Source organism: Podarcis tiliguerta, assembly GCF_965153285.1.
Source record: "Podarcis tiliguerta genome assembly, chromosome: Z".
In the NCBI taxonomy this organism is placed as follows: Eukaryota; Metazoa; Chordata; class Lepidosauria; order Squamata; family Lacertidae; genus Podarcis; species Podarcis tiliguerta.
The window spans coordinates 23,859,651-23,886,927 of record NC_139553.1 but is presented as its reverse complement, the minus strand read 5'-3'; the positions used below and the strand labels follow the sequence as shown (position 1 = coordinate 23,886,927).

At 43.1% G+C, this 27,277-nt stretch overlaps 2 protein-coding genes across 2 annotated transcripts in view; one reads left to right on the top strand and one right to left on the bottom strand.

The window, feature by feature from the left end:
• Positions 1-513: 513 nt before the first annotated feature.
• Positions 514-27,277, bottom strand: part of LOC310669598 (tigger transposable element-derived protein 1-like) — a 433,144-nt gene continuing 406,380 nt past the window's right edge. The window contains exon 3 of the mRNA XM_083423967.1: positions 514-528. The gene's annotated coding sequence lies outside the window, so the exon portion shown is untranslated. The remainder of the gene's footprint in view (positions 529-27,277) is intronic.
• ZC4H2 (zinc finger C4H2-type containing) lies at positions 831-11,837 on the top strand. The gene is made up of 5 exons (XM_083424159.1): positions 831-1,095; positions 6,427-6,598; positions 7,589-7,761; positions 9,868-10,030; positions 11,218-11,837. The coding sequence occupies exons 1-5, from the start codon at positions 1,043-1,045 to the stop codon at positions 11,329-11,331; spliced, it is 675 nt and encodes a 224-aa protein (XP_083280285.1). The 5' UTR covers positions 831-1,042; the 3' UTR covers positions 11,332-11,837.

Genomic DNA, 27,277 nt, shown 5'->3' with positions numbered 1-27,277 from the left:
TGGGGGTATGAATGTACAGAGCCCACAGTGAGCAGCAGCCCCCAAACCTACAGCTTTCATTTTAAAAAGTAAGTCTGTAACTCTTTGAGAATGAAAGTTACGGAACAAAACGTACAGATATTCTTCAAAGTGATTGGAATCATTAGTTTATACAGTGGTACCTCTGGATGTGAACGGGATCCGTTCTGCAGACCTGTTCACATCCTGAGTGGAATGCAGCCCGCAACTGCACGTCTGCGTGGGTCGCGATTCGCAGCTTCTGCGCATGCGCGTGACGTCATTTTGAGCGTCTGCATATGCGCGAGTGGCGAAACCCAGAAGTAATGCGTTCCGTTACTTCCGGGTCACCGCAGAGGGTAACATGAAAATGCTCAACCTGAAGCATATTTAACCCAAGGTATGACTGTATTTCACAAAGGGGGGCTGTCTATGTTGCACAAAGCTCACACAAAACAATACTCTCTCTCACACACAGACATACACACATAGCTTTGTGCAATTTGCTCTCCTTTCGTACAGTATACATTACTCTATTCTACCGTCTATTGACTATATATAGCACAAAGTAACTATGTAATTTTTATACAGCATTTTATCCAAATTTTGTCAAATAGTGGTTGTAGTTTTTAATTCATTTGATGAAACATTATTATGGAAAAATCCATAATCTCCACTCTCCAATCTCCACTAAAAAAACACTCTAGGAAAACGCATCTCACTCATTTGCACTCCTAATGACCACTGGACATAATTAGCTGTGACAAATGCAAAGAGAGGTTGCCGGAAGAAAGAGAGCAGTGGCTCCGCGCTTTGCATTGTGGGCCTTGTAGTCTTGGCCGCCTAAATGAGCCTGGACCGCTATTACAATCTGAACTCGAAGTCCCGAGAGGTCTCGCTCTCCCCTACCGCAGTCTTTGCGCTCAGAAGCACGGTCGGGGCGGCTACATTGTGTCTATTGTATTGGATTTTCCTTTCTCCCTCCTCTTTGCCTGCTATTATTTTGCTCATTTCCACGGGAGGTTAAAATCGCGAATGAGAAAGCATGGCTGATGAACAGGAAATCATGTGCAAACTTGAAAGCATCAAAGAGATCAGGTAAGGCTTTCGTTGTTTGTGTGCCGTTTTTAGAAAGGATGGTGATATACAGCCCGATTCCACGCATGTTTACTCCTAATGCAGCCCTTCTGTGTCTGTCGTGGTTTACTTCCAGGAAAAAGCGTGCGTCGGATTGCAGCTTAATTTCTCCTCGCGCCCGTTTTCCTTTTCCACTGTGAAAGAGTGGCTAATTTATGCTAGTGTAAAAGTAGCTACTATAAATGTCACACAAAAGGTCCATTGGATTTTAAATGGAGCTTCTTTTGAGAGCAACAGACGGGGGGAGGGGGAGGCGGCCCCAGACTGACTTGCACATAAAATATGCACAGCGGAATTATGGACCATACATTTGCAGAAAATCGTCCATTATTATCATTTTAATTGCTTTGTATCAGCCTCTACCACCCTAGTCCCCTCTAGATGTTAAACTATAACTCCCACCAGCCTCAGCCAGCATAGCGAGAGTTGCAGTCCAATAACATCTGGAGGGCACCTGGTTGTCAAAAGCTGTTCTGTGTTAAAGTCTGCCTTGCTACATTCTTTATGGAAGGATGCCTCAGGAAACAAATTAATAAGCCTGATGCTGTGCATGCTTACTCAGGAAGAAGTCCCACTGGGCTCAATAAAGCTTGCTCCCTTGTAACTGGGATTGGAAACAGTAATTTTTTTTAGCAACATAAAGCAGTTTTGATGGATGAGGAGCTCTGACGATGAACAAAGTTGGAAGATAGATTTCTAAGTTGAAGATGTTATTCCTCCTAAGCTGAAACACTTTTGGAAATAGTCAAGGTAGAGGACAGGTGAATTTGGGTATATCCTTGCCAAGAGAGGATGGGGCAGAATTTGTATTGGGGAAATCTTCATTACAGGTTTTTAACATTCATCCTGATTTGTTTGCACAAGTTTGCAGGGAGGTTTAGACACCAGATATTTATTGAGCATTTATTCTGATTTGTTTACAGAGAGGTTATTTGACATTGTGCCTGTCCCACACATTCCAGTACAAAAAAGTTTGATTTGGGGGAGGAAGCGGTTTTGTTGTGCAGGAGTTCCAAAACAACTTTAATTTCACAACCCATGCAATTTGCCTGTATGTGACTGAATCTCACCAGAAAATAGTGTCATTTTAGATGCACACTGTGTTTCCCTTCTCCTGTGATAAAAGAGAAGGGCCTTGGTAAATATAGGGATGCAAAGCATAGTCAGTTTTCTTTCCTTTCTCTTTTATGCAGGGGGATCAACTCCCCTGCTTATTAAGGGAGTAGATTGCACATTGGAGACACACAAAAGAAAGAAATAATGGACTGAGCACAGCTGCTGCAGTTTTCTAAAGCCTCCCTCCAACACACACACACAAAAACACACACAATGAGCTGGGAATGCACACCCTTCCATGCAATGGAACCTTTTACATTTTTATAAAGTGGACAGATGTGCATGTTACTGGGACATATGTAGTTTGCAAAGCACCATTCCTCTTTCACTTTTAATGTGGTGTTTTATATAATATGAACATCATGCTCTTCTTATTGTTTCATTTACCTTGTCTAAGTCTTTTTGTGAAGGCAGAGTCACATTTTGAAATGGACCATAGGAACCTGCCTCATACTGTATCAGACCAGAATGCCAACACAGTTGCCAACACTGATTGGCAGCAAGTCCCCAGGATTTCAGGGAGGGGGTCTCTCCAAGCCTTACTTGGAGATGCCAGGGGTTGAACTTCTGGCTTTCTGTATGCAAGGAAGATGCTCTAGCGCTTATGCTTGAGCTCTGTTGTATTAACCTATAAAATCCTGAGCAGTTTGGGCCAGGCTCCTTGAAAGATTGCTTTCTCCAATGCATACATGCTTGGATCTTGAGATCTTCTGTACAGGGGTAGCCAACGTGGTGCCCTCCCAGTTTTGGACTACAACTGCCATAATTCATAAATATTAGCTGTACTGGCCAGTGCTGATTATGTTGTAGTCTACAGCTTCTGGATAGCTGCCTCTGTTCTACAGAGATCCAATTAGTTTATTTGTATCTAATCATCAGACCATGAAAAATCCAAAGTCTGTTCTACAGAGGGCCTTTTCCAGGGTCTCCTGTCCTCTGCCTCTAACAAAGTGAGGCAGGTGGTGACTGGGGAGAGGACCTTTTCATGGTAGCACCCTCTTTAACAGAAAGTGCTCCCCAGACACTTGCCTTTTAAGGTGCCATGTGAGGCCATTTCTGTGATTCCAGAGGTCTTGTTTATTGAGATTTCATCCTGATTTCCTTGTTGTGTACATATAAGATTTTCTCCTATTCACTTCACTCTTTCCAGTGCATTTTCCCATCACTTTTCAACCTGCAGAAAGACCATTTCTTTGTTGTGCTACGGTGGCAGATCTCTTTAATCCAATTTAACTGCATAAATCCCTCACACAAAAAATTGACAGTCTGGAGGCACTCTGTACCTTTTATTTACAGTAGGCACATTTGTCTGGTGGGTTAGATTCTGACACCACGCCTCCCTCATGCTGGATTTAAAAAAAATGTTGTGGTGTTTATGATTTCAGATGGATTTTATTGTTCTATAATTAACTCCAGTGTTTTCATTGTGTCAAATTTGAATTGTGCTTTGGGTTTCTAATGCAAAATACCCAGAGAATCTAGTTATACAGCTAGCACATGAATGCCCAAAATAAAAGTGAAACACCATAGGAGTGAGTTTTGAGGCATGATTTGCAAGAGGAGTGTGTGTATTAGATTGATGGATGAAGGAGGAGATACTGATCGTTCTATAGCTTTTTCATTATTATTATTATTTTGAAGACTATTCTGGCTTCTAATGTCCAACGCTCTCCTCTCCTTATTTAAGGGTGGGTTTTTATAGCCCACTGGTTACAGATTTGCTTGTAGGGATAACACGGGGCATTACAAGTAGCCTTGAATGAAAAGTTGACCCAGGAACAGAGAAGGGCATAGGGGAAAATCAAAACTGATAAATTAATGACAACTTGTTATTATTTTATTCAATTTCTAACAACAGCGACTTGGCTGAAAGCTCCCCCCTTCCCAGGTTTCCTTCTGTCTTAGTTATGATGCTCTGTTCTACCTTAATTACTCCTCTGACATCCTAGTTGTGCTAGAGGTAGCCTAAACTTTTCTCTCTTTTTTCATTTCTTCTATCATTGTAAAGAACACTATTTCCCCCAAAGAGATGAACCCTCTGAATATATAGGGCTGGCTTATACTGAGTCAGACATGTAACCTACTTAAGGAAATATGGTCTGCTCTGAAAGGCAGGAATTCCGCCCCCCCCCCCAATGTCTCATGTAGACTCCTGCCCTCCTGTGTGAAGGTGTTGGTGGAGATGATGCAATAGATTGAACTTGCAACTTCTGAAGAGAAACCAGTTATTTTGCCACCTAGCTCAGGGTTTTCTCTCCTTCTGCCACTGTGCTACGTGTTCCATTCTGAACAAAAAGATGGCATTGCTGCAAGTCTTCATCCTCCCATTTGTTCTGAGCTGCGGCAAAATGTGCTGAGGAGACCAGGAAAAGTGTGTGCAAAAGTGTGCTCTTTTGTTCAATGTGTTCTTGGAAGTGTGAGTGCATGAGGCTTGAGAGAAGGGGGCGATAGAGCTGGTGGCAGAGCCGTTACGGCATTGTAGGCTGCAGGTGAGGCCGTAATGAGGGACAGCGTCTCTCTGATCATTTCCACTGCAGCTGAGGAGGCCCATGCAGAGCTAGGTGGCAAAAGATATGATACGACTCCATTTTCCCCTGTTGTTGAAGCCTTGGTGCTAATGATGTGCTGTAATGGGAAAGAGAGGGGCAACAGAAGCAGTGCAGAAAATGGCAATGTAGAAGTTAAGGTGTATGGAGCAGTTTTCACCAGACAGAGGCTACAAAGAAGAGTTGGCTGCCTTAGATGTGGTGGTGCTGGGGACTGAGATCCAACAGGGTAGGGCTAGAACTAAGTGGTGAAGCACCTGCTTTACATACAGAAAGTCCCAGGTTCAATCCCTGGCATTTCCAGGCAGGGCTAGTGAAGATTCCTGTTTATAAAAGTGGAGGGCCACTGCCAGTCAGTGCAGACAGCTCAGAGCTAGATGGTCCCAACTCGGTATAGGCAAGTGAGGTAAGTAAGGTAAAGGTAAAGGGACCCCTGACCATTAGGTCCAGTCGTGACTGACTCTGGGGTTGCGGCGCTCATCTCGCTCTATAGGCCAAGGGAGCCGGCGTTTGTCCGCATACAGCTTCCGGGCCATGTGGCCAGCATGACTAAGCCACTTCTGGCAAACCAGAGCAGTGCATGGAAACGCTGTTTACCTTCCCACCGGGGTGGTACCTATTTATCTACTTGCACTTTGATGTGCTTTCGAACTGCAAGGTTGGCAGGAGCAGGGACCGAGCAACGGGAGCTCACCCCGTCGCGGGGATTCAAACCGCTGACCTTCTGATTGGCAAGTCCTAGGCTCTGTGGTTTAACCCACAGCGCCACTCGCGTCCCTTTATGCTCATAAGTAAAGCCCTGTTATTCCAAAGGCCCAGCTAGTCCAGCATTCTTTTCCCACAGTGGCCAAGAAGATGCCTATAGGAAGCTCATAAGGCATCTTCCCATTCATGTTCCCCTAAAACTGGTACTGCCTCTGATACTGGAAGCACCAGTGCTTTTTCTTCCCTGCTAAGTCACTGAGTTGTGCCCATATACCTTGCATTAGGTAATCTGTTAAGCAAGAAATGAACCATGTGCCAGTTAGATATGTTGATTGTACATTTGACATGCCAGTCAGCTGACTGGTCAAAAATTGCCAAATTGCATTTGAAGCCAAAAATGGCACATATGTGGCCTCTGCCCTTTAAATTTTATTATTTAAAAATGAGCGAGTGGAAAAGCTAGGAAGTGGCAGCTAACCATAACCTGTAGTGTTAGAACCAGGAAACTATGGCTTCGGAACAAGTCAAGATTTTAAAGCCAACTTTAACCCTTCATATCCAGACTTGATTAGAAATGGTTGACCAATGTTTCCCAGTTGGGTGTAACAGGAAGCTATGGTTGACTGTAGATTTGGGTGTTGTTTTGTATGAAGCAAGGTATGACACAGGAGCAAAGGGGCTGCATGTGTGACGGTTGTGCATCTCTCGGCTTATGATGCCCAGATTTGAACATAGCCAAAGCTTCATTCTATGTCCCTGCTGCCGAACCCCACTTTCTTTGGAGCTCAGCCTCATCACCTGACATTTATGACTGTGGTTGGAATTATTTAAATGCCTTTTGGCAAACAGGAAATGCCACCTCAGCTTTACTTTGATATTTTCTGTGCATTTGTGCCTGTGTGTATCCCCTCCCCCCCTTCCCCAGAAACAAGACTTTGCAAATGGAGAAGATCAAGGCCCGCTTGAAGGCTGAATTCGAGGCTCTGGAATCTGAGGAAAGGCACCTCAAGGAATACAAACAGGAGATGGACCTCCTGCTGCAGGAGAAAATGGCTCATGTGGAGGAACTGAGACTCATCCATGCTGACATCAATGTTGTAAGTGACAGCCATGCATGGTGGTAATGAGTTTTCATGATCATTCGAGTTGCAGTCTTATGCATACTTACCTGGGAGTAAGCATGACTCTTGCATTTGTTGGGTGTACTCCTGAGTAACCTGGCATAGTGTGAAGGCTTATCTACTACTAATGTTGTGCTTTCCCTCTTAGATGCTACTCCTCAGAAATGTGTGCTGAATTCATTTGCTTCTCAGTCCTGGTTGCAAAAAATGTTGTCTGTCCAAGATTTGTTATTTCACTTTCCCCCCTGACAGGCTAGGCAGAAGGGAACTCAGAGCAACTTTTATGTGAACAAAACATTCAGCTATTGAACTTTCTGTCACTGTGCAAAAAGGTGGTAGAAAAGAAGATGTTACGTTCATTATTTATGATCTTGCTACAATGCTTGATGTGGGGGGGGGGGAGGGCGAGGGGGGGTGAAGCAGAGAGAGGGACAAAGAGTGAGTGAGAGAGAAAGGTCTAGAATCCTGCCCAATATGTATATTATTGTTAATATTTTATGGCACCATCAAAGTATTTTATGTAATCACTGTGAGAGGATAGCACAGCACTGGGAAATCCAGCACTGGGAAAGTGGCAGAAGAAGGGGAAACAGGAATAAACAGGAAATGAATTTGTACAGGGAATCTTATACAGCCACCTCTCTGGTTCCTGATACTGCAGCAGTCCACGAACATCTCTTTACAACCATAAGACCTAGAAACTTGATTTTTAAAAATGAGGTTCTCAGGGCATTGACTTCAGCTTCTGTTCCCACAACCTGTGCTGTTTCTGGCCTCCTGCAGAATCCAGCATGGACTTTCCATATCCCAGATGACTCTCTTTATCACAGTTTCATTGGTCTCTTTTAAATATTCACCTGAATGTAAAAACCTCAACATTGTGTGGGCCCCCTGGTGCTTTTGTTGCAGCTGCATTTCAGGCGGGGCTGGACAAACCTAATGAATGCTGCCTTGTTCCTTCTCCAGATGGAGAACACAATCAAGCAGTCGGAGAATGACCTCAATAAGCTCTTGGAGTCTACCCGCCGTTTGCATGAGGAGTACAAGCCACTGAAGGAGCATGTGGATGCCTTGAGGATGACTCTGGGCTTGCAGAGGCTGCCAGATTTGTGTGAGGAGGAAGAGAAGCTCTCCCTTGAGTAAGCTGACACATTACTTGTTAAAAGCTTAGGTACCTGCTTTCAGGTCCTGAGAGGCAAACAGCTTCTCAAGCACAATGAAGAGGGGATGTGTATGCAGGGTGCCGTGATGGACTATGTCCAGTATTCTGAAGGCCCTTTGGATCTCTCTTTACTTGAGGATCATGCTTTTGGAGATTTTGTTTATTGTTCTCTAAGGCTTAAAAACAGAAATTGTAAATTATAGCAAAACATTTTGGCTTCTGCATTCATCAATTGCTCTGACAAAAATGATACTATTCCCAAGCCAGCAATTATAGAGCTTTGAGAATGGAATGCTCAGAAGACCCTCCTTCGCTGAAGCCTAGTGATGGTTGAGGTCATGCTGTGTTCATGTGTCCAGCATGCGCATGCAGAAGTTCTCCCTTTTTGCAACGCTATTGGATCTGCTGACAAGCAATTATTGAGAAGTCTGCCTGGTTGTGCTTCTCAGAACTGAAGTGTTTAGTAACAGCAAGGTGGTCCAATATGCAGCCCTTGGGGCCTTTTTGTGGCCTTTGGCAACATTTGACACCCACCCCCTTGCAGCCCTCACACCGCCTTCCCAAAGCCCACTTAGCACTTCCCTAGCCTTGGCAAGGAGGTGGGAGGGATTGAAGACCCTGCCAGAGCCTTGAGCATTCTTCCCAAAACTCAGCACCTCACTTAGGGAAGGCAGTGAGAGGGCTTTACTTCCCCTAAGTACTCTTGTGGCCCATTTGGTATGGAAAGTTGGACCACCCTGAGTCACAGGTTGCTCCACATGTGTGTGTAAAAATTGCTTATTTGTGGTTTCTAAAATGTCCGTGAAGGTTGGTTGTAGTTTTGCCTATGTATTGGACATGACATATTGCAGTTCTGCATTCAATGCTATGGATTGAATTACCCAGTACCTGCAGGTGATGTCCTGTTTGATGCAATATATTCTAGCCATCCTGCTGCTTTGGAAAGTAGCTGTCTGAAGGAGACACACACAGGTGATGGAATGACAAGGAGGAGATCCAGGATTGCGGATAGATGGCTTAAGTACACTAAGTCTCACTAATACTTTGCATAGATTGGGAAGCTTGCTGATCGCAAGCAGTTTAGAGTTTGCCAACTATGAGTAGCTTTCTCTGATTGCCAGGTGTTAGTTAGGAGATGCTGGATGGAAATCTACCACAAATGGGATACACTGTTCTTTGTTAGCTGACACCTCACTTTGATAGAGAGATTTCCATCCAGCATTCTAACATCAAGAGTCTTCCTACTGATATCAAAGATATAGGGAAGCACCTGTAGGGATGAAAGGAGAAGCAGTCTATTCAATACCTGAACCGTACACTTTATACTTCACATGATATATTTTGAAGATAGTAGTTCAAAAACTTTAGGAACAGGTACTCAGGATGGAACATGACACCTGACACATGGCAGGTGTTCAAAATGGCAGCTCTGAGTTGACTACTCCCAGATGTTGAATATTCCCCATAATATTTTGGAAGAGTCATTTTTGGCCTCAACTGCCCTATACATTTAAAGCAGTATCATACAACTTTAAAATGTCATGGCTTCCCCCAAAGAATCCTGGGAGCTGTAGTTTGTTAAGGGGACTGAGACTTTTTAGACTCTCTATCCTCCCCCCAGTACTGTAACTCCCAGAGTTCCCTGGGAAGAGTGATTGAATGTCAAACCACTGTAGGAATTGCATCGCTGGGAGAGGAAGTGTGTATGTGTGTGTCTCTTAACAACTCTCAGTGTTCTTAACAAACTACAGTTCCCAGGATTCTTTGGGGGAAGCTGTGCCTGCTTAAACTGTTGTAAAACTGCTTTAAATGTGTATCGCAGATGAGTTTCCCTGTGTCTGTCAGTGAGTGGCAGCATAATCACACAAGGAAAGCACTACTGGATCAAAGCCAAGGTCTGCCCCAGCCTTGTGCCCTCCAGATGTTTCTGACTACAGCTCCCATCAGCTGTGCTAGCTGGGGCTGATGGGAATTGTGGTCAAAAACATCTGGAGTGCACCAGGTCAGTGAAAGCTAATGTAAGCTCCCCGAAAGAGTGGCAGCAATTCTGCATAGCCTGTATTAGTTTTTCTTCTTTATTTAGCTACTTCGAAAAGCAGAAAGCTGAATGGCAAACAGAACCACAGGAACCTCCTATCCCAGAATCTTTGGCTGCGGCTGCAGCTGCTGCTCAACAGCTACAGGTGGCCAGGAAACAGGACACCAGACAGACAGCAACATTCAGACAGCAACCCCCACCCATGAAGGTAAGGACACACCTTTTGGGTCACTGGTGGTCAGGCAATCCAGCAGCAAAACAACACATTGTGGCACCCTTCACCCTCCAGAAATTTTGGAGCACAATTCCTGATATACAGTTCATTCAAATAAATCATGTATCATGCGTCAGTTTGCAGAATAAATTCTAAGTATAAAACTCTAGGTTATTAGTCAGAATTTCCTCTCCACAGGCCCTCTTGAGATGTGAGAAGGGAAACTTTCCCCTTTATTCACAAATGCAAAAAAGAAAAAGAAAATTTCAGTTCACCAGAATTATCCGTTTTTGTAACCCCTTTCACTGCTCTTCTATGTCTCATGAGATGGTCTAAGAAAAGCACTTCCCATACATTATTGATCCAGTTGTAAGAAGGGATCCCCTCTTTCCATGACCGATGTTGCACAATTTCAAGCTGGGCTGCAGTTAATAAAAGACATACTAATTCCTCATGCTGAGGAGATTTCTAATATTAATGTTAAGAGAACGCAGCACAAGTGTTGGGTCTGGCTCTACACGTTGGCTATTGCTTCAAATATAGTAGTACCTCAGGTTACATACACTTCAGGTTACATACGCTTCAGGTTACAGACTCCGCTAACCCAGAAATATTACCTCGGGTTAAGAACTATGCTTCAGGATGAGAACAGAAATCGTGCTCCGGGGGCGCAGCAGCAGCAGGAGGCCCCATTAGCTAAAGTGGTGCTTCAGGTTAAGAACAGTTTCAGGTTAAGAACAGACCTCCAGAACGAATTAAGTTCTTAACCCGAGGTACCACTGTACCTTATGCCAGAATGCTTGTGCTCCCTCATGCCCCAACCGTATATGGAAATATGAGCCCATGTTACCACACTCTCTCCAGCCTTGTTTATTTTTGCAAGCTTAGACATAGTCCTGGGCCATCTTAGAATAAATTTAAGGGATGTTTCTTGCAAGTGATTGTGTGATGAGGAAGTCTTTCTTTCATCTGTCCTGTAACCTCCTGCTGCCAGTTGTTTTTATGAGGTGGCTCTTGAGTTCTAACATTATGAGAGAGTTTCTCACAGCTGGTATGTGTTTGTTGACTTCTGAGGAAACTTGGCCAGGCTGTGTCTTGAACCATCAAGGTGAAGAAGCTGCTCACCCTGGCTTTCCAGGGAAAAACCACTTTCCTAATGGGACGGTTTTATTGTATTTCAGGCTTGCTTGTCATGCCATCAGCAGATCCATCGGAATGCACCAATCTGCCCTCTCTGCAAAGCCAAAAGCCGCTCTCGGAATCCAAAGAAGCCCAAGAGGAAGCAAGACGAATGAAAGCCTGCCAAGGAAGTTTGTGACCCAACCAGACCCCAACCATGCCACATTTTTCAGTAGAACCATAAATGTGACCAGCGTCCACCTGAGTGCAAAATTACAAGCCTGACTTTAGCTTTTGTTTCTATTTATCATGACGTTAAGCACAACTGTTTCATTTTGGACCTTATTTTCATCTTTTGATTTTCTGCTTTATAGGAAGTTATTAAGAGGCAATGGTGCTACAGTTTGTGACATGTTGGTCATCCCACCATTTGGACTCCTGCGCACAAGTAGAACCTGTACCACCCTCAGGCTGAAGAACACCTGGTACAGAGAAAACAAAGGCTTTTATCCGATCAGTGATAACATACTTAATGTTTTAGAAAAACAAACTGAATGATTTTCTACTCAGCTTGCTAAAACATCTTCGTTTCCCATTCCACATTTCATTCCATTCCTCCACTAATTTTGTATCAAGCCTTTATGCTAGTTTCCAGAGCTGAAGAGTCTTTAAGTGGGCAAAACTGTGTATGTCTGATTTTATGGGAAGTGTGTCTTTACTCACCCATTCCTCTTCCAGTTATAATCAGGGGTATGCGTTAAGGGAATCAGTATTCTACACTACCTGGAAACACTGATCAATTATCTTATCTGTTCATGCAAACTTGCATTTGACTGTGCTATTATTTGCAATTTTTATTATTCGGACAATGTACCCCATTTTTGCTAATCATGGGGAGGGCCAAGGAGCCTGTACACAGGCTTGCCTTCTGGCTTAGGGAAATAGTATTTGACCACTATTTTGGCATCCAATGCTTTAGCAAGTATCACCCACACAAAGAAAAACATTTTTATGTTTGCAATGTTAAGGAAGTAGGCACTTGCTGAAAAGAAGCTGAAACTTCTGCAAGACTTTTTGTGCTCCTGCAGAGACATAGGAAGTTGCTTTTCACTGGGTGGCTATGGTTCCCCTCCACTACTGGCGGCAGTATGCCTGTGAATACCTGTTGCTGGGAACTGCAAGTGGCGAGAGTGCTGTTGTGCTCAAGTTCTCCTTGTGGGCTCCTGCTGGGCATCTGGTTGGCCACTGTGAGAACAGAGTGCTGGCCTTAGATGGACCTTAGATGGACTAACCGCCAGGCTCTTATTTTCAGGTTAGACTATTTGCTTCCTTAGCCCAGAATTGTGACTGACAGCCTGTGACAAGCAGGGTCCCCAACAGAGAAAGGCCTTTTCCCTGTTCCCTTTTAATTTAGGGGGTGAAGAATCTCCCATCTGCAGGCCAAACATGGTCCCCTCTGTCCAGCCTACAGGACTCTTCACCCCAGGCTGAACCCTCACCAGCCTTGACCTGTGCACTCCTCGAGTGCTTTTGCCTGACTGGAACCTGCCCATGATCCATGAGAATGCCTCTTGCTTGCCTGTTTGGTAGATGAAGAAATGTAGCTTACTGTACACATGTAAAAGGCTCCTCTCTTATTCTACCCATTTTGTCTGGCATGCAGTCCCAGGAAAGTTGCCCAGAAGGGAGTACAGCCTTATGGGTGAAAAGGTTCCATACCCCTCTTTTAACTGCAGATATCAGGGTTTGGACCTAGTGTCTTCTGCACTGGTGGTTTGTGGTCTACTGCTGTGCTTGATTATGGCACACACATGAAGAGCCCTGGTGGCTACCACCTGAGTGCATAGCTGTCAACCTTCCCTTTTTTTGGCAGGAAATTCCCTTATTTCAGCGCTGTTTCCCGCTGCTATCCTGGATTGTTAGATATCCCGTAGACTGTCCCCGGGACAGGTGAGGCTGATGATCCCTTATTTTTGAGGCTGCTTATCCCTTATTTTTGAGGCTGCTGATCACTCATTTTCAAATCCGAAAGTTGACAGCTATGCCTGAGTGATGCAAAATGAAGAAAAGAAAAGCATCCATTCATTTTGCTCAAGGAAGGAGTGCAGGAAGCTGCCTTTTACTGAGTCAGACCACTTTTACATCTAGCTCAATATTGTCTACACTGATTGACAGCAGCTGTCCAGGATTTAAGACAGCCCTCCCTGGAGATAGAACATGGGATCTTCTGCATGCAAAACAGATGATCTACCAATGAGCTGCAGCCTTTCCTCAGTAGTCTCTCTCTCTCCCGCCCCACTTTTGCTCAGTAGTGTAGCTGTTACTTATCCCCTTCTGAACTATCAACAGACAAGACTGAGTCAGCATCGAGAAGTTTATTCAGATTGGTGATGCCACGATGGCCAGATTAGTTCTCTGGCACGGACAAGTGTCTGAGTTATTTTAATGCAGTGAAGAGATAACTTTTGTTGTTCTTGGTAACGTCAACTACAAAGCAAGCAATATAACTAGGCTATGTGATTGAATATTAACATTGGGCTTACACTGCCCATGCACAGTCCAATGATTTATATAAAAGGCTATTCAGCATAAATGTAGGATTATAAATGTCTGTTTGCTTTACATTTGTGCAGTATTTTTTAAAGTGTGAATCTTTCAGATGCTTTTCACATTTCTAGTCCTTAGATGTAATGGGGGGGGGGGGTATGTGGCCTTCCAGACGTTGCTGAACTACAACTCCCATCATCCCTAACCATTGGGCATGCTTGCTGGGGCTTCTGGCAGCTGGCGTCCAACAACATCTGGAGGGCCACCGATACCCCACCCCTGATATAATGGGATCTATTATTAGCCCTTTTGTAGCCTAGAAAGAGTCTGATTTAGGAACAAGTGAGAGTGCATCCTTTTTTGGGACCAACTAATATTGTAAACATTGGGAAAATGTTCTTTTCTGTTGCTACAGACATGACAAGAATAGCTATTAAAGGGACAGTGTTTTAAAACACCATTTTTGTTTACCTATTCTGTTTCACATGCTGCTAGGGTTGGGATTTCTGCATTTTTTTATTTTTTTAACCAGAAACATATAGTGCAATAACATTAAAATAAAACTAAGGAAAAAACAATACAATTGCATGAAAATAAAAATTAACCCCCCCCAAAAATGTTGGTTGCATTCACAATTCCTGGAAAAATTAATTGTTTATTTGGATGGTAGTAGCAAGTCATTTTAAAAAAGATTTCCTTTGTTCATAAATATTGGGATGTTGTCCTCACGTTCTTTTTTCAGAGTTCAGTTTAAGCTGAAAAGTTTCCAAGAATTCAAGATAGTAGCATATTTCAAAAAAGGCATTTGAACATTGTTATCATTGTTTATATATAAAATAAATTCTTGCTATATAGTTGAAAATGAATCTTTTTGCTTGCCCTTAATTTCTGAGTTAATTTTTCAGCAATAGCTATGGGCCTGATTTGACTATACCATAAATCCTTATTTAATCTCTAAGTATTCCTATTTATTTATTTTTTTATAATCATCCTGGCAGCAAACAAACAAACAAACAAACAAAAAAATTCATTTATTATTCCAAACTATTTTGATTTGGCCCATCCCATATCTTCAATAATATTAAAGATAGGATTGGTATAAATTTTTGTTTGTTTATTTAAAAAAATATTAAATTAATTTCTAGGAGCAGCATTTCATGAAAACCTTCCACTGAATGACATTCCCTCCATAATTGTAAATATGCACTCATTTGGGGGAGAGGTTGGGGATTATCACCAGTGGAACCTAAAATTGATCATAAGGGTCATTTTGTGAATTCTTGCTGAAATTGATTTCATATGCCCCCTGCTGCATTTTCTTTTCCATTTTATGGGATCAGTATCATAACCTCAACCATTTCCCCTACATTTTTATTATTCCGTTAGATCACCTGTGCCTCATTTTGTTAATATTTTATAAATTCATTTTGTTAATATTTTATAAATTGGGGTCATGCATCTTTTGGCATTGAAATTATGTGCCAATATCAGGTTTTTGAATGGTTGCAATTCTCTTTTTACTTGCTGTTTAATAATATATTTTACTATAAAGGAACTAACTCACCTAAGCTCAGACCAAGAGTACTCTTACTCATTATTATTGTAGAAATTCTTAATTCTATAATATCCCTTTATTAACCATTAAAAAAAATTCTGGGTTCTATTATTATAGAACAGTGGATGATGCAAAAGGGAGTAGGCAAGGTCTTAATTGAAATTGGATGCTTCCATCTAGACTGCAAAATTGTAACTCGTTTTTATGAAAGGCTTTGAACCCAATTCTACATCCTTAAGGTTTTTTATTAAGTAAAAAAGCTGCCACTACCAGGAATACATCTTGACTATCATTCACACCCCACACTTTAACACCTTCTTTCTTTACTAATAGCAGTATTTGTCTTAATTGGTTTGCCTCATGATGTTAAATGAATATTGGGGATACCCCCCATCTCTTTTCCTCTTTTGACTTTTAAAATTTGTTGTCTTCTCCCCCAAATATATAGCCTTCTATTAACTTTTGCCAAGAGTGTATTGTTTTATTGGAAATAAAAATTTGTAAAGCCTGGAAAAGATACAGCACACTTGAATGCATTTTATTTGCTGCCATTTTCCCTAATAGATTTAGGCTTCATCAGTTGATGCTGATTTTTTTGGTAGACTCCCAGCTTTGAGTTCAGATTATGCTAGACTTCAGATTGGATTCTGAAACCCAGTGACTTCTGAAGTGAGTCCCCTATGCTCTGAAATGAAGTCTTGAATAGCCATTCAAATGTACTATATAGAAAGGGCTCAGCGTATTGTACTGTCTGGGCCACTATTGTCACATATTGCAATGCAGTGATGCAAATTAATGATGCCATCAACCCATGTGATGTGTTAGCAGCCTCCATGTATGTGCGGCATTGTTAAAGAGTGTCCTAGAGGCAAACAAGACTTCCCACCAAATTCTGGGGGCCTTGGCTTTGATTCCCCTCTGGGTTCTGATCAAGTGTAACCTTAAATCCCCTAAGAAAATATGGCCTTGACAAAAGGCATCCATTGTTTTGTGTTACCCACATTTTAGAAACATCCTTTTTGAACTGATGTGAGGCTTCAGCTGGGGTGGCAGAGTAGGGCAAGCAGTGGACAATGTGCAATCAGGGCAGCGCCTTCCCATTTTACCTCTAAATGGGATGGGCTGCTCTTGCTGCCTATGAAGATCCAGTGGTCAGTCTGGGTGGGCACGGTCCATTCAGAAGGTTTCCTTGATGAAGTCTGCCACCTGCAGTTTAGTGACTTACCACATGGGGCAGCAGCCACCCCAAAGTGCCAGCAGCTCCTGAGATGTGCCCTCCTATGTTCCAGAGTCAAGTTAAACACCTTTGGGCAGAGAAAATGGGGAGGTGACGGTACTAGCAAGGTCTCCTGCTCACCCCAGTATTGCTCATAAACATTTAAGCAGGGAGTGTCCCTGCTCAGGTGCGTGTGACATCCCAGCTTAAAAACCACCAAGATAGTACAATGGGGTCAGGGATGCTGGTGAACCAGAAAAGGCATAAAGGCATCCTAATTATTTATATTATGCACCATTATTTATTTAGAGCATTTGAAGAAGAAGAAGAGTTTGGATTTGATATCCTGCTTTATCACTCCCCTTCAGGAGTCTCAAAGCGGCTAACATTCTCCTTTCCCTTCCTCCCCCACAACAAGCACTCTGTGAGGTGGGTGGGGCTGATAGACTTCAGAGAAGTGTGACTGGCCCAAGGTCACCCAGCAGCTGCATGTGGAGGAGCAGAGACGCGAACCTGGTTCACCAGAATACGAGTCCACCGCTCTTAACCACTACACCACACTGGCTCTTTGCACACCACTCTTCAGCCAAAAGGTTTCCCAGAGTGGCTTACATGCAGTCAATTAAGACAAGACTGGATAGCTCCATTGGTCAGAGCATGATGCTCTAAAGTTTCAAGTTTAATCCCCACATGGGACAGCTGCATATTCCTGCATTGGATTAGATGATCCTCAGGGTCCCTTCCAACTCTATAATTCTATGGTTCTAAGACAGCCCTCCCCTGCAGGTTTACTATCTAAACAAACAAACAAAAACACAACACACAAGGGGCCAGGAGGGCAGAGGGGGAAAATCAAACCCAGGCTTAAACAATCTTTATAGTGACCATTTCAGGGGAGGAGTTGCCTGATGGAGCTGGGCCTCCAGCAAAGCTGATGAAAAGAGCCCTGTTTCCCAGCTCTCCCACTGAGGGAGTCTTATACCCTCAGGTGACAGAGGAGGAGGGTGAAGAGGCCTGACGGGGTTTGTCCATTGCAAGAGAGCTGATGGAGAGAGATGCTTTCTGAAAAATATTCTGATAATAGAGCAAATTCTTGACTCTTTGAGGGTAGCTCAAAATAAAAGAAAGCATCCAAAGCTGTGTATGGAAATACCGTATTTTTTGCTCTATAAGACTCACTTTTTCCCTCCTAGAAAGTAACAAGAAATGTGTGTGCGTTTTATGGAGCGAATGCAGGCTGTGCAGCTATCACAGAAGCCAGAACAGCAAGAGGGATTGCTGCTTTCACTGTGCAGCAATCCCTCTTGCCGTTCTGGCTTCTGAGTTTCAGAATAATTTTTTTCTTATTTTCCTCCTCCAAAAACTAGGTGCGTCTTGTGGTCTGGTGCGTCTTATAGAGCGAAAAATACGGTAGATTGTTTTCCTCCTATTTCCTTTTCAATGTGCCTTGCTTCCCCCCCCCTCGCCCCCCCAAAGATTATAAAGCAGTTGTCTTGTTTCCAATATGAATATGAGTATAGAAACACAACCTGAAAAAGGGACCAGAACTAATGTTTGCTATCAATCTGAGGACAAGGCCGACTGTTTCAAGTCACAGACCATTTGACAGCAGGCTTTAAGTGGATTCGTCCAATCTTTAACTCAATTATACTTAATACATCAGAGCCAGCCACAGCACTGACAAAATTAGAGCTGTTTAATTCAGTGAAACACAATTGTCTTCAGACCTGGAAATTTTGTCTTTGTAAATAGTAAGGAAGACAGACTGCTTCAATTATCTCTCCATTGCCACCTCCCTTGCTCAAGAAAGAAATAATTTTTCAGCAAGCTTTTCTATTCGTCCAGAGCAGAATTTAAGTGGCTTATACTCAAAAGCCACCAAATGGCTTCACTTAATAATAAGCTTACACATATATACAACCTAAGCATAGGGTGGAAGGGCTCACAGCATTAACACTCTAGCAGATCTTATTAGACCATTCCCCAAAGATCTTGTCTCCCCAATGGGTTCCCAGGGAGATCCCCAAGCCACAGCTTTGGGTCCAGCATGGAGCAGGATAAGCCTCTATGTCTCCAGCTTCCAGTATTAGCCAAAACTGATACACACACAGCCCCCCCTTGGCCTACTGTTCTCCATCATAGGATGATGTAGCATTCAGCCAGGTGAAGTATGAAAAGCCTCAAGACATTTCTGTAATATTTGAGTTTATACCACACTAATCAACTCTGAACTGGCCATCTACTGAAGGTAAAAATATTTACTGAAAATAGTGATAGTGATCCACCAATGACCAGGAATTTGTAATTAATTAGCATGAAGGGCTGCAATCTAGCCACAGTTAAGCACTTAAAAAATAAAAATAAATATGTCCCAGTTATTCCAGTGGAAAAGTTCAGCAGGTGCTGAAATCCAGTTGAATTCAATGGGATTTAACTGAACAGCAAAGCAACAATTTTGCCATTTGCCATTTCTATAAAGTAAAAGCAGAACAAAAACCTTCTTATAAAATACAATTCTCTCTTTCTGGGATATTAAGCTGAACATGTTCCATTACTATGTTGATTTTTTGGGGTCTTTGTTTGAAAAAGCAATTTAGATTAAGCTGTATGAGAAATCTGACTGTTCTACGATGTTAATTAATTCTTGGTGTGGTTGAAAATCATAAGTCACAAAGTATATTAATATTCTACCTGTCCGGGGAAGGAAAGAAGTCTGCACATTGTCATATTATAATTAATCATTCATTTCCATATTTGTAAAAGAAGTCATTGGCAAAGAAGAACATTTGGCAGATGGCCTGACTCCTTGTTCGATCTGACTAACGCAAGCACTTTAGCTGACAGAGCAATTAGTACTACAGCAAGAAACTCTTTCTCGCTGTTTCCTCCATGCCAACTATCAGGTTTTCATTAATGGAGCGTATAGCTTATGCTGTTAGGTAAAAGAAATGAGACAATGAATAAGAAAGTCAACCATACATTAAACACTAGACAGAGGTTTTCAAGTGGAAATAGTATATGTGAACTGATGGTACCTTTAATGACTGATAGTACAACCCTACACACGTTTCTTCAGAAGAAAGTCCCATTACTTCTTTTCTCTTACTGGGATGAGCCTTTGGACAGACAAATCTGTCCATTTCAGTCCCCCATTTTAGTGACCTTTTAGTATGGTCTGCTCCATTTCTGCTCCACTTGGCAGGTGGTGGTGGTTGTTGTTTTATTAATAATACAAAAATGTGCATTTATTATCATGTGGATTTCTCCCAATACACACATGTTTGTATACATTTTTGCATGCCATTTTCATCAATATGCACTTTCCCCCCATACATTTTTAGGGGTGCATGTCAGAGAACTGCACTGCAAAAGTTTCTGTTTGTGTTTGCTGGTTTGGGATGTGAGAATTAGGTACATTTGCATTAAAATGTGAACTGAACTCCGTCCCCAGAGCAGCCCTAGTTCAGTGGGAGAGTACCGGTATATGCTTTGCATGCAGAAGGCCTCTTAGGTTCAACCTGTGGCTCAGTCAGTTAAAAAGATCAGGAAGCAGGTGATGGGGAAGACCTTGGCCTGAGACAATCTGTCTGGCTATGAGCCAGCTCCCTACACTCCGTACTAAGTGCAATAGTGCTTACTCCCAAGTAAATGTGCTGTAGGAGCCCAGCACTGAATTCGTAAACATACTTATAGTGCGCAATCCCCATGTAGAAGTGTTACTTCTGACTGAAATACGTATGATTGCCAGGGCAGGCCCACCTATGAGGCAAGGTGAGGCAAGTGCCTCAGGAAGCAGGATCCGCAAGGGCAGTGAATCCTGATATAGACCTTTATCCCCCCCCACCACTTTGTTCCTGCGGTCAATCTTCACTCACCCTTCTTCACTCGTGGGGAGTGAAGCACCATTTTGTTGTTTGGCTCAGGTGGCAAAATGCTTTGGGCAGGCCTGGAGGATTGTATTGCATGGCTGCAATCCTAAAACATATATAACAGCAATGGAGGCTGGTCCATTAGAGTGAATGGAGCACTGCCTATCACCCCCAACCTGCCCTCAGCCACTCCCCACTTGCCTGCTTCTTTTTAGTGACACCGCCTTTCCTGATTGCTTCCTCCTCAGTCTCTATGTTGCTCCTTAGAAAACTCAGCAGGGAGGACAAGGAAGGGGACAAAACTAGAATTAGTTGGTTCCACCTATTTTGGTTCTGGCTGTACCTACTGTTTGGACTCCCTGCCTTCTGCCCCACTAGTGACCAATGCATATAAAGTCTAATTAAACACAAGTGCTGCATATTGTGTACCAAGAATCGTCAACTGCCATGAACTCAGCCTGGTGACCACAACCCTCCACACCCATCTTAAAGACTAACCCACAAATGACAGCATATAAGCCTTATTTAGATGTGTGAAGGGCAGATTGACAACTGAAGAAAGCCTTCATGCATACACTTATGCCATAATAAATTTGTCAGTCTTTAAAGCAAGGGTTGGGAACTTGAGGCCTGGGGATAGAGGGCAAATGCAGACATCCAAGGCTCTCCATTTGGCCCTCAGGAGTCACCCCAAACCCTCTCCCAAAGCCACAGTCCTCACTTGCCCTGATTTGCACCCTCCGTTTTTGCTTGGCTGAAATGTGTCCTGGAACACTGATCGTGCATCTTCCTTGGCTGGATAAGAGAGGTGTGTGTATGTGTGTGTGTTAAAGGTAGTCTACTGTACACAGGTGAGTTTTAAAATTTGTTGCTCCACCCACTTCTGCTTCTACCCCACCCACCACTAGCATGTGCCCCCAGAAAGTTTCCCAGAAGGAAATATGTGGTCTTAGGCTGAGAAAATCTCCCTAACCTTCCTTTAAAGTTCCACAAGGCTCTGTTGGAGTGGTTACTGCAATGATGTCGTTAGGAAACTTAGCTAATTTGTGTGTGTGTGTGTGTGTGTGTGTGAGTGAGAGAGAGAGAGAGAGAGAGATTTTTAGATGGCAATGTGCATTATTTCACTTGCTTCTGTGTCTGGGAATTCTTTTCTTCCTCATTCTGCTAGTGCAGTTCCTTGTCTTCAGCTCCTGAGACCGGCCATGCCAGCACCACTGCATCGCCCTATTTCTTTCTGCATCAGGGAATAAGAAAGAAAAGCCTTTCCTTCTCATTTTGTTCACAGCAGTCCATTTATTTCTTTGATAGTATCTGCGTTAAGACAGAAAATGAGGAATTGCGTTTTTTTTAAAAGAAGGATGGGTGACTGAGAAATCTAGGACACATCTATTCAATCATTCACATTGATTAATTATTTAATAAAGCTCAGCATGAAAATGAGGCAGTGAAGAACACTGGAAGGTTACGCATACCATAGAGGAATAACTTTTCACTTTGGTGTCTAAATGGGATCTAAATGCAAAAATTAAAAATAAAATAAAATAAGAATCTTTTGGTCAGCTGAATCTCCCGTCCACATCTTCAGCCACTCCCTAGTTTCCCAATAGCCAAGTGGGCAGCTGTAGAAAAAGTCATGCAAATTGTCAGGTCATCTCAATCAGAGATTTTCTTTTGCATTTGCCCATAGTTTCGGTTACTTTGTGAGTAGGGCGGCATATCCATGTTGTGTAGGGGTGAAAGCAAAGCACATCATGAAGAAGCAGGAGCAGGCCTCTCACACATAACTGTCCTTTATTGCTACATAAGAAGAATGGAATAGAAAAACTAACTCTGGATTTCTACAGCATGCAAACTTCAGGAGCGCAAGAGGTTTAAAAAGTATTGCAGTGAAGCACAGCATCCCCTGGCATACGTAACACTACATTTATTTATTTGGCGTTTGTTGCACCACACCAGGGGCAGACTTTGGTTATATTGTGCCATGAGCGAGGACAAAATTTGGCACCTCTCCCTAAATATTTATCGTTTTCACAATACAGTGGTACCTCGGGTTACAGATGCTTCAGGTTACAGACTCCGCTAACTCAGAAATATTACCTTGGGTTAAGAACTTTGCTTCAGGATGAGAACAGAAATTGTGCAGTGGCGGCATGGCGGCAGTGGGAGGCCCCATTAGCTAAAGTGGTGCTTCAGGTTAAGAACAGTTTCAGGTTAAGAACGGACCTCCAGAACGAATTAAGTTCTTAACCCAAGGTACCACTGTAATTGAATAGGTACCAATATAAATATAGGTATATTCATCATCACCATCATTTTTGTACCCCTTCATCTTGGCAACCTGTGCAGTGGAACTGCCCACACCGCCTTAGATCTAGTCTTGATCACACCTTTCATCCAAGCACATTAAGAACAACCTTGTGAGGTTGGCCTAAGACAAAGTACTGCATTCTTCAAACAACCCACTAAGATCCTCAGCCAACGGGGATTTGAATCCATGTTTGTCATGTTTAGGCCCAGCCATTCAGCAACTTAAATACACTGCAATCTGCAGATGGCTGAACCTGAAAACAGGAAGCTTTCAATTAATATTATACAGGACCTTTCCTGAATTTAACTTACATGTAAATAGACATTACAGAAGGCTCCTGGTGAATAGCATTTCTGGATAATCTAGGCTACATTAAGTAGTTGATTTTGGAACCACTGTTTTATCTCCACTTCCACTAGCTGTGGAAGGGGTTATAGCTCAGTGGTTAAAGCATCTGCTTTGAATACAGAAAGTCCCAGGTTCAGTCCCTGGCATATTCGGATACAGCTGGAAGACATCCCATCTGAAATCCTTGAGAGCCACTATCTACCAGTGTAGATAATGCCAAGCTAGATGGACAAATGGTCTGATTCCTGCTTCCTTTCTACAGTGATCACTTTAAAAGGGGATTGGAGCAATTCATGGAGGACACGGCTATTGCTGGCTACTAGCCACCATGGCTATGGTCTGGCTCCACAGCTGGAGGCAATACTAGTTGCTGGAAACCACAGGAGGGGAGAGTGCTCTTGTGCTCAAATCCTGCTTGCGTGTTTTCCATTTGGAGCATCTAGTTGGCCATTGTGAGAACAGGGTGCTAGACCAGATGGGCCATTGGCTTGATCAAGCATGCTGCTCTTATGCTCTTAAGCTTATTCCTATGCATGTTTTGTTTTTTACAACACAAATGTGTCCCATTTTTTCCTCTTGAAATCAGGTTATCTTGAGGCCAAATGTGATTGGAGAGGGACAGGACTGCCTTTTTAAATCCTGAGTTCACCACAGGTGAGTATAAGGCAATGGCTGTATGTATGTATGTATGTAGTCCAGAGATAGCCAATGGGATGCCCTCCAGCCACTGCCATCATCCTTGCACAATAGCTATGCTGGGCATGGCTGATGGGAGTCCAGCAACAGCTGGCGGCCATCATGTTGTCTACCTGTGTGTTAGCAAATGCTGATGAGCATGCGTAAGAGTGTGGGGGTCGAGGGAGAGAGGGGAGAAAAACCATTTCTAAAAGAAAAGAGTTAATATGGTTATTAGTGAGAAGCACTTGAAAAAGGGAACTTGGAAAAAAGGAAGCAAATCTTTTAAAAAGCACTTCTCTTTCAATTAAAGTGTCTGCAGAGCTTAGATACTTCAAGGAAGAAACTGCCGTTTGAATTGCCTTCTCCCTAGGTCCGTTCCCTCTCTGATTCTTCACCTTGAAGATGAAAGAAGCGAAGATGTTCTCCTTCCAAGTTCCAACAATTCATTCTTTTCATGAATTGTGCTTGATCCAAACCGTTTTACCAAGTCAAAGGGCGCGCACTATGAAACCATGCTTTTTGGCCATCAATCACCTCCTCCCCCCCCCCCCCAAGGAAGAATACTTTAAGTTGGTGTCTCTAGTGTCTACCATGTTAGTTTGAAAGGGAAATTGCTACGAAACGTCTATTGCGTGTCGAGGTCCCCAAGCCACCCCCAAATGAATTCATGCTTCACACAGGAATTTTTGTTTAAGGTTTTTGGCATAATTTTGGCCACAACTTTATTTTTTAAAAAATGTGAGTGGTTGCTTAGGCATTGGTTGCGACAGAACTGACATCCGCAAATCTGCAAAGTCAGTAAGGGAAAACATTTTTGGGGTGAAAATGGACTGGGTGCCAGACCCTCACCTCTCCCCAAATGCTCCCAGGGGCTCCTGCGTGGCCCTAGGGGACAGGGGTGTGGACAAAAGCATGGTGAGCTCCTGGATTCCTTTAACGGAATACCCTTGCAGCAGCAGCATTGGAGTGGCAGGCACAGCCAATCCATACCCCTCCACCAGCCAATTTTCTAAAACCAATGCCTAACCGCATCCCCACAAGTTGTGACAATTTGCTACACAGTAGGCAAAAATCCAAATGGCACCAGCCAAATGGACAAAATTCCTACCAGGCCCCTGCCCCAAAAGCAGACGATCCCATGACAGGCATAGCAAGGTCAAACGCAAAAGCCCTAAAATTAGGGAGGGTGGGCGGGTGATCCGATGCGTGCAGGGAAAAGAGGAAGCTCAACACTGTGCGCAGAGAATATATAACCTAAGGCTGTCAGTCAATAATTGGCAACATCAAACTCTCCCCAACAACAAGAGGAGCCCAATCACAATGGTGGACATCCAAACTAACCCACCCAGAAACAGTGAGGTGTCTTATTAACCCCACTGCAACCTGTGCTCTCCATGAAGGAGAACATGTTTTGGGCGAATAGATGAATCCCCAGAGCAAGGAATCTTAGTGAATAAAAGAAAAGAAACCAGGAGCCTGATTTTTGTAAATAAATACTGTATTTTTTGCTCTATAAGACTCACTTTTTCTCTCCTAAAGAGTAAGGGGAAATGTGTGTGCGTCTTATGGAGCGAATGCAGGCTGAGCAGCTATCCCAGAAGCCAGAACAGCAAGAGGGATTGCTGCTTTCACTGTGCCGCGATCCCTCTTGCTGTTCTGGCTTCTGAGATTCAGAATATTTTTTTTCTTGTTTTCCTCCTCCAAAAATTTGGTGCGTCTTGTGGTCTGGTGCGTCTTAAAGAGCGAAAAATACGGTAAATGTATTTGCTCTGGGACAAAAAAACCCCCACAATGCATTACATCATAAACATCTATATGAATGCTGAGTGGGGTTATCTAGAGATTTGGAATACACTGTCAGCAATATGCTGATGACATACAGCTCTACTTCTCCTTTGCATCTGCAGGTGTCACAGTGGATGTGCCGGACCTTTGTCTTGCCTTGGTAATCGACTGGATGAGAGTCAATAAACCGGGGCTCAATCCAGTTAAGACTGAGGCATTGTCAGTGAGTGGTTCCTTAGACCGGATGGATAGGAGGTGGCCAGCTCTTGATGGGATTACACTGCTCTTGATGGGCACATAGCTTAGTGGTGCTTCTGGGTCCTTTGCTGTTGCCTGAGACTCAGGATGCTTCAGTGGCATGGAGTGCCTTCCATCAACTTTGGCGGGTGGCTCAGCTTCACCCCTGTCTGGGCAGAGATAACCTGACTTCAGTTGTCTACGATCTGGCAACCTCTAGGCTAGATTACTGCAACACATTTTGTGTGGGGCTGCCTATGAAGACACTCTGGAAACTTTAGCTGATATAGAATTCAGTGGTCAGGCTACTCACCAGGGACTCAATTGCACAAGTCAATTTATAACATTAAAAATGTGTTACATAAATGTGGCACCAGATGGCACTGTACAGCAGGATCCAAATTCAATGGCAAATTGCCTAGGGAGCTCCTCCCCTCCCCCATGGTGTTTTTTAAATAGCATTTTTATACCTGTGTAGATACAGCCCAGGTCAAGAGGGTTACACATCTTTAGCCACCAGGTGAAAAGGTTTCTTTATAACCCGGCCTTTGACCGTTTAACATTCTACGGCCCAGGAAATATGTTTGCGGGAGAAGCAGTTACTGGTTTTTGTTTATTTTGTGTTCTCATTTTGTATTTTTTTTGTTTTGAATCACCCTGTGATTTTTGGATGAAAGATGGCATACAAGTTGATTAAATAAATACTATATAAATAATATATGGTTAACCACATTGGTTGAATCTCTGGTGTTCTTCTTTACACCAGGGCAGTGTAATTCACACTTTTAACCGCTAAGTGGAGATCAAGTATCATTTATGCTACTTACACAGCTAAGAAATACAGTTTCTTTCAATTTATTGCTCCCAACAGGCCTTGGCAGGCCTGCTGCCAGCAAGTGACATCCTTTGACAACTGCTCTTCATTGCACTATCTGAAAAAAGCTCCCCCATTTCCAGGGGTAAAGCCAAACCTATGAACTATGCAGTTACATGGTGGTCATTCATGACTTATGCTAAAAGACATACTCATGTCTGTAGCTGCCTAAAAAGTATGATTTTATCTGGATTTGATCTTATTCCAGGATTTATTATTGACTAGTCCACTGTGCTTCTGTAGAATGATGCTCTCATTATTTGTAGCATGTTTTAAAATAAAAAAACCTCTCTGCATTTCTCTGCCTGCAGTATTTTCTTTCTTAAGTTGTTGACCATACAATATCAAACAGGCAAGCTATTGTTCAATTCTGTACAGTCATACTTCGGGATAAATACACTTCAGGTTGAGCGCTTTCGTGTTGCGCTCCATGGCGACCTGGAAGTAACGGAGCACATTATTTCTGGGTTTCACCGCTCGCGCATGCACAGACTGTCAAAATAACATCGCGCGCATGCACGGAAGCGGCGAAACGCGACCCACGCACGCACAGATGCGCTGTCGTGTCTGTTCAGGATGCGAACAGGGCTCCGGAATGGATCCCATTCGCATCCCGAGGTACCACTGTATCTTGCAAACATTTTTACAGGAATGATTTTTTTTTTTAAAGGGAAAAAGCAGCAGCACTTTTGCCAGCACAGTGTA

Excerpts from the sequence above, each read along its gene's own strand:
- ZC4H2 (XM_083424159.1), top strand. The coding sequence starts at position 1,043 with ATGGCTGATGAACAGGAAATCATGTGCAAACTTGAAAGCATCAAAGAG. Across the intron at positions 7,762-9,867 it reads GAAGAGAAGCTCTCCCTTGA|CTACTTCGAAAAGCAGAAAG; the intron begins GTAAGCTGACAC and ends TTCTTTATTTAG. Across the intron at positions 10,031-11,217 it reads AGCAACCCCCACCCATGAAG|GCTTGCTTGTCATGCCATCA; the intron begins GTAAGGACACAC and ends ATTGTATTTCAG.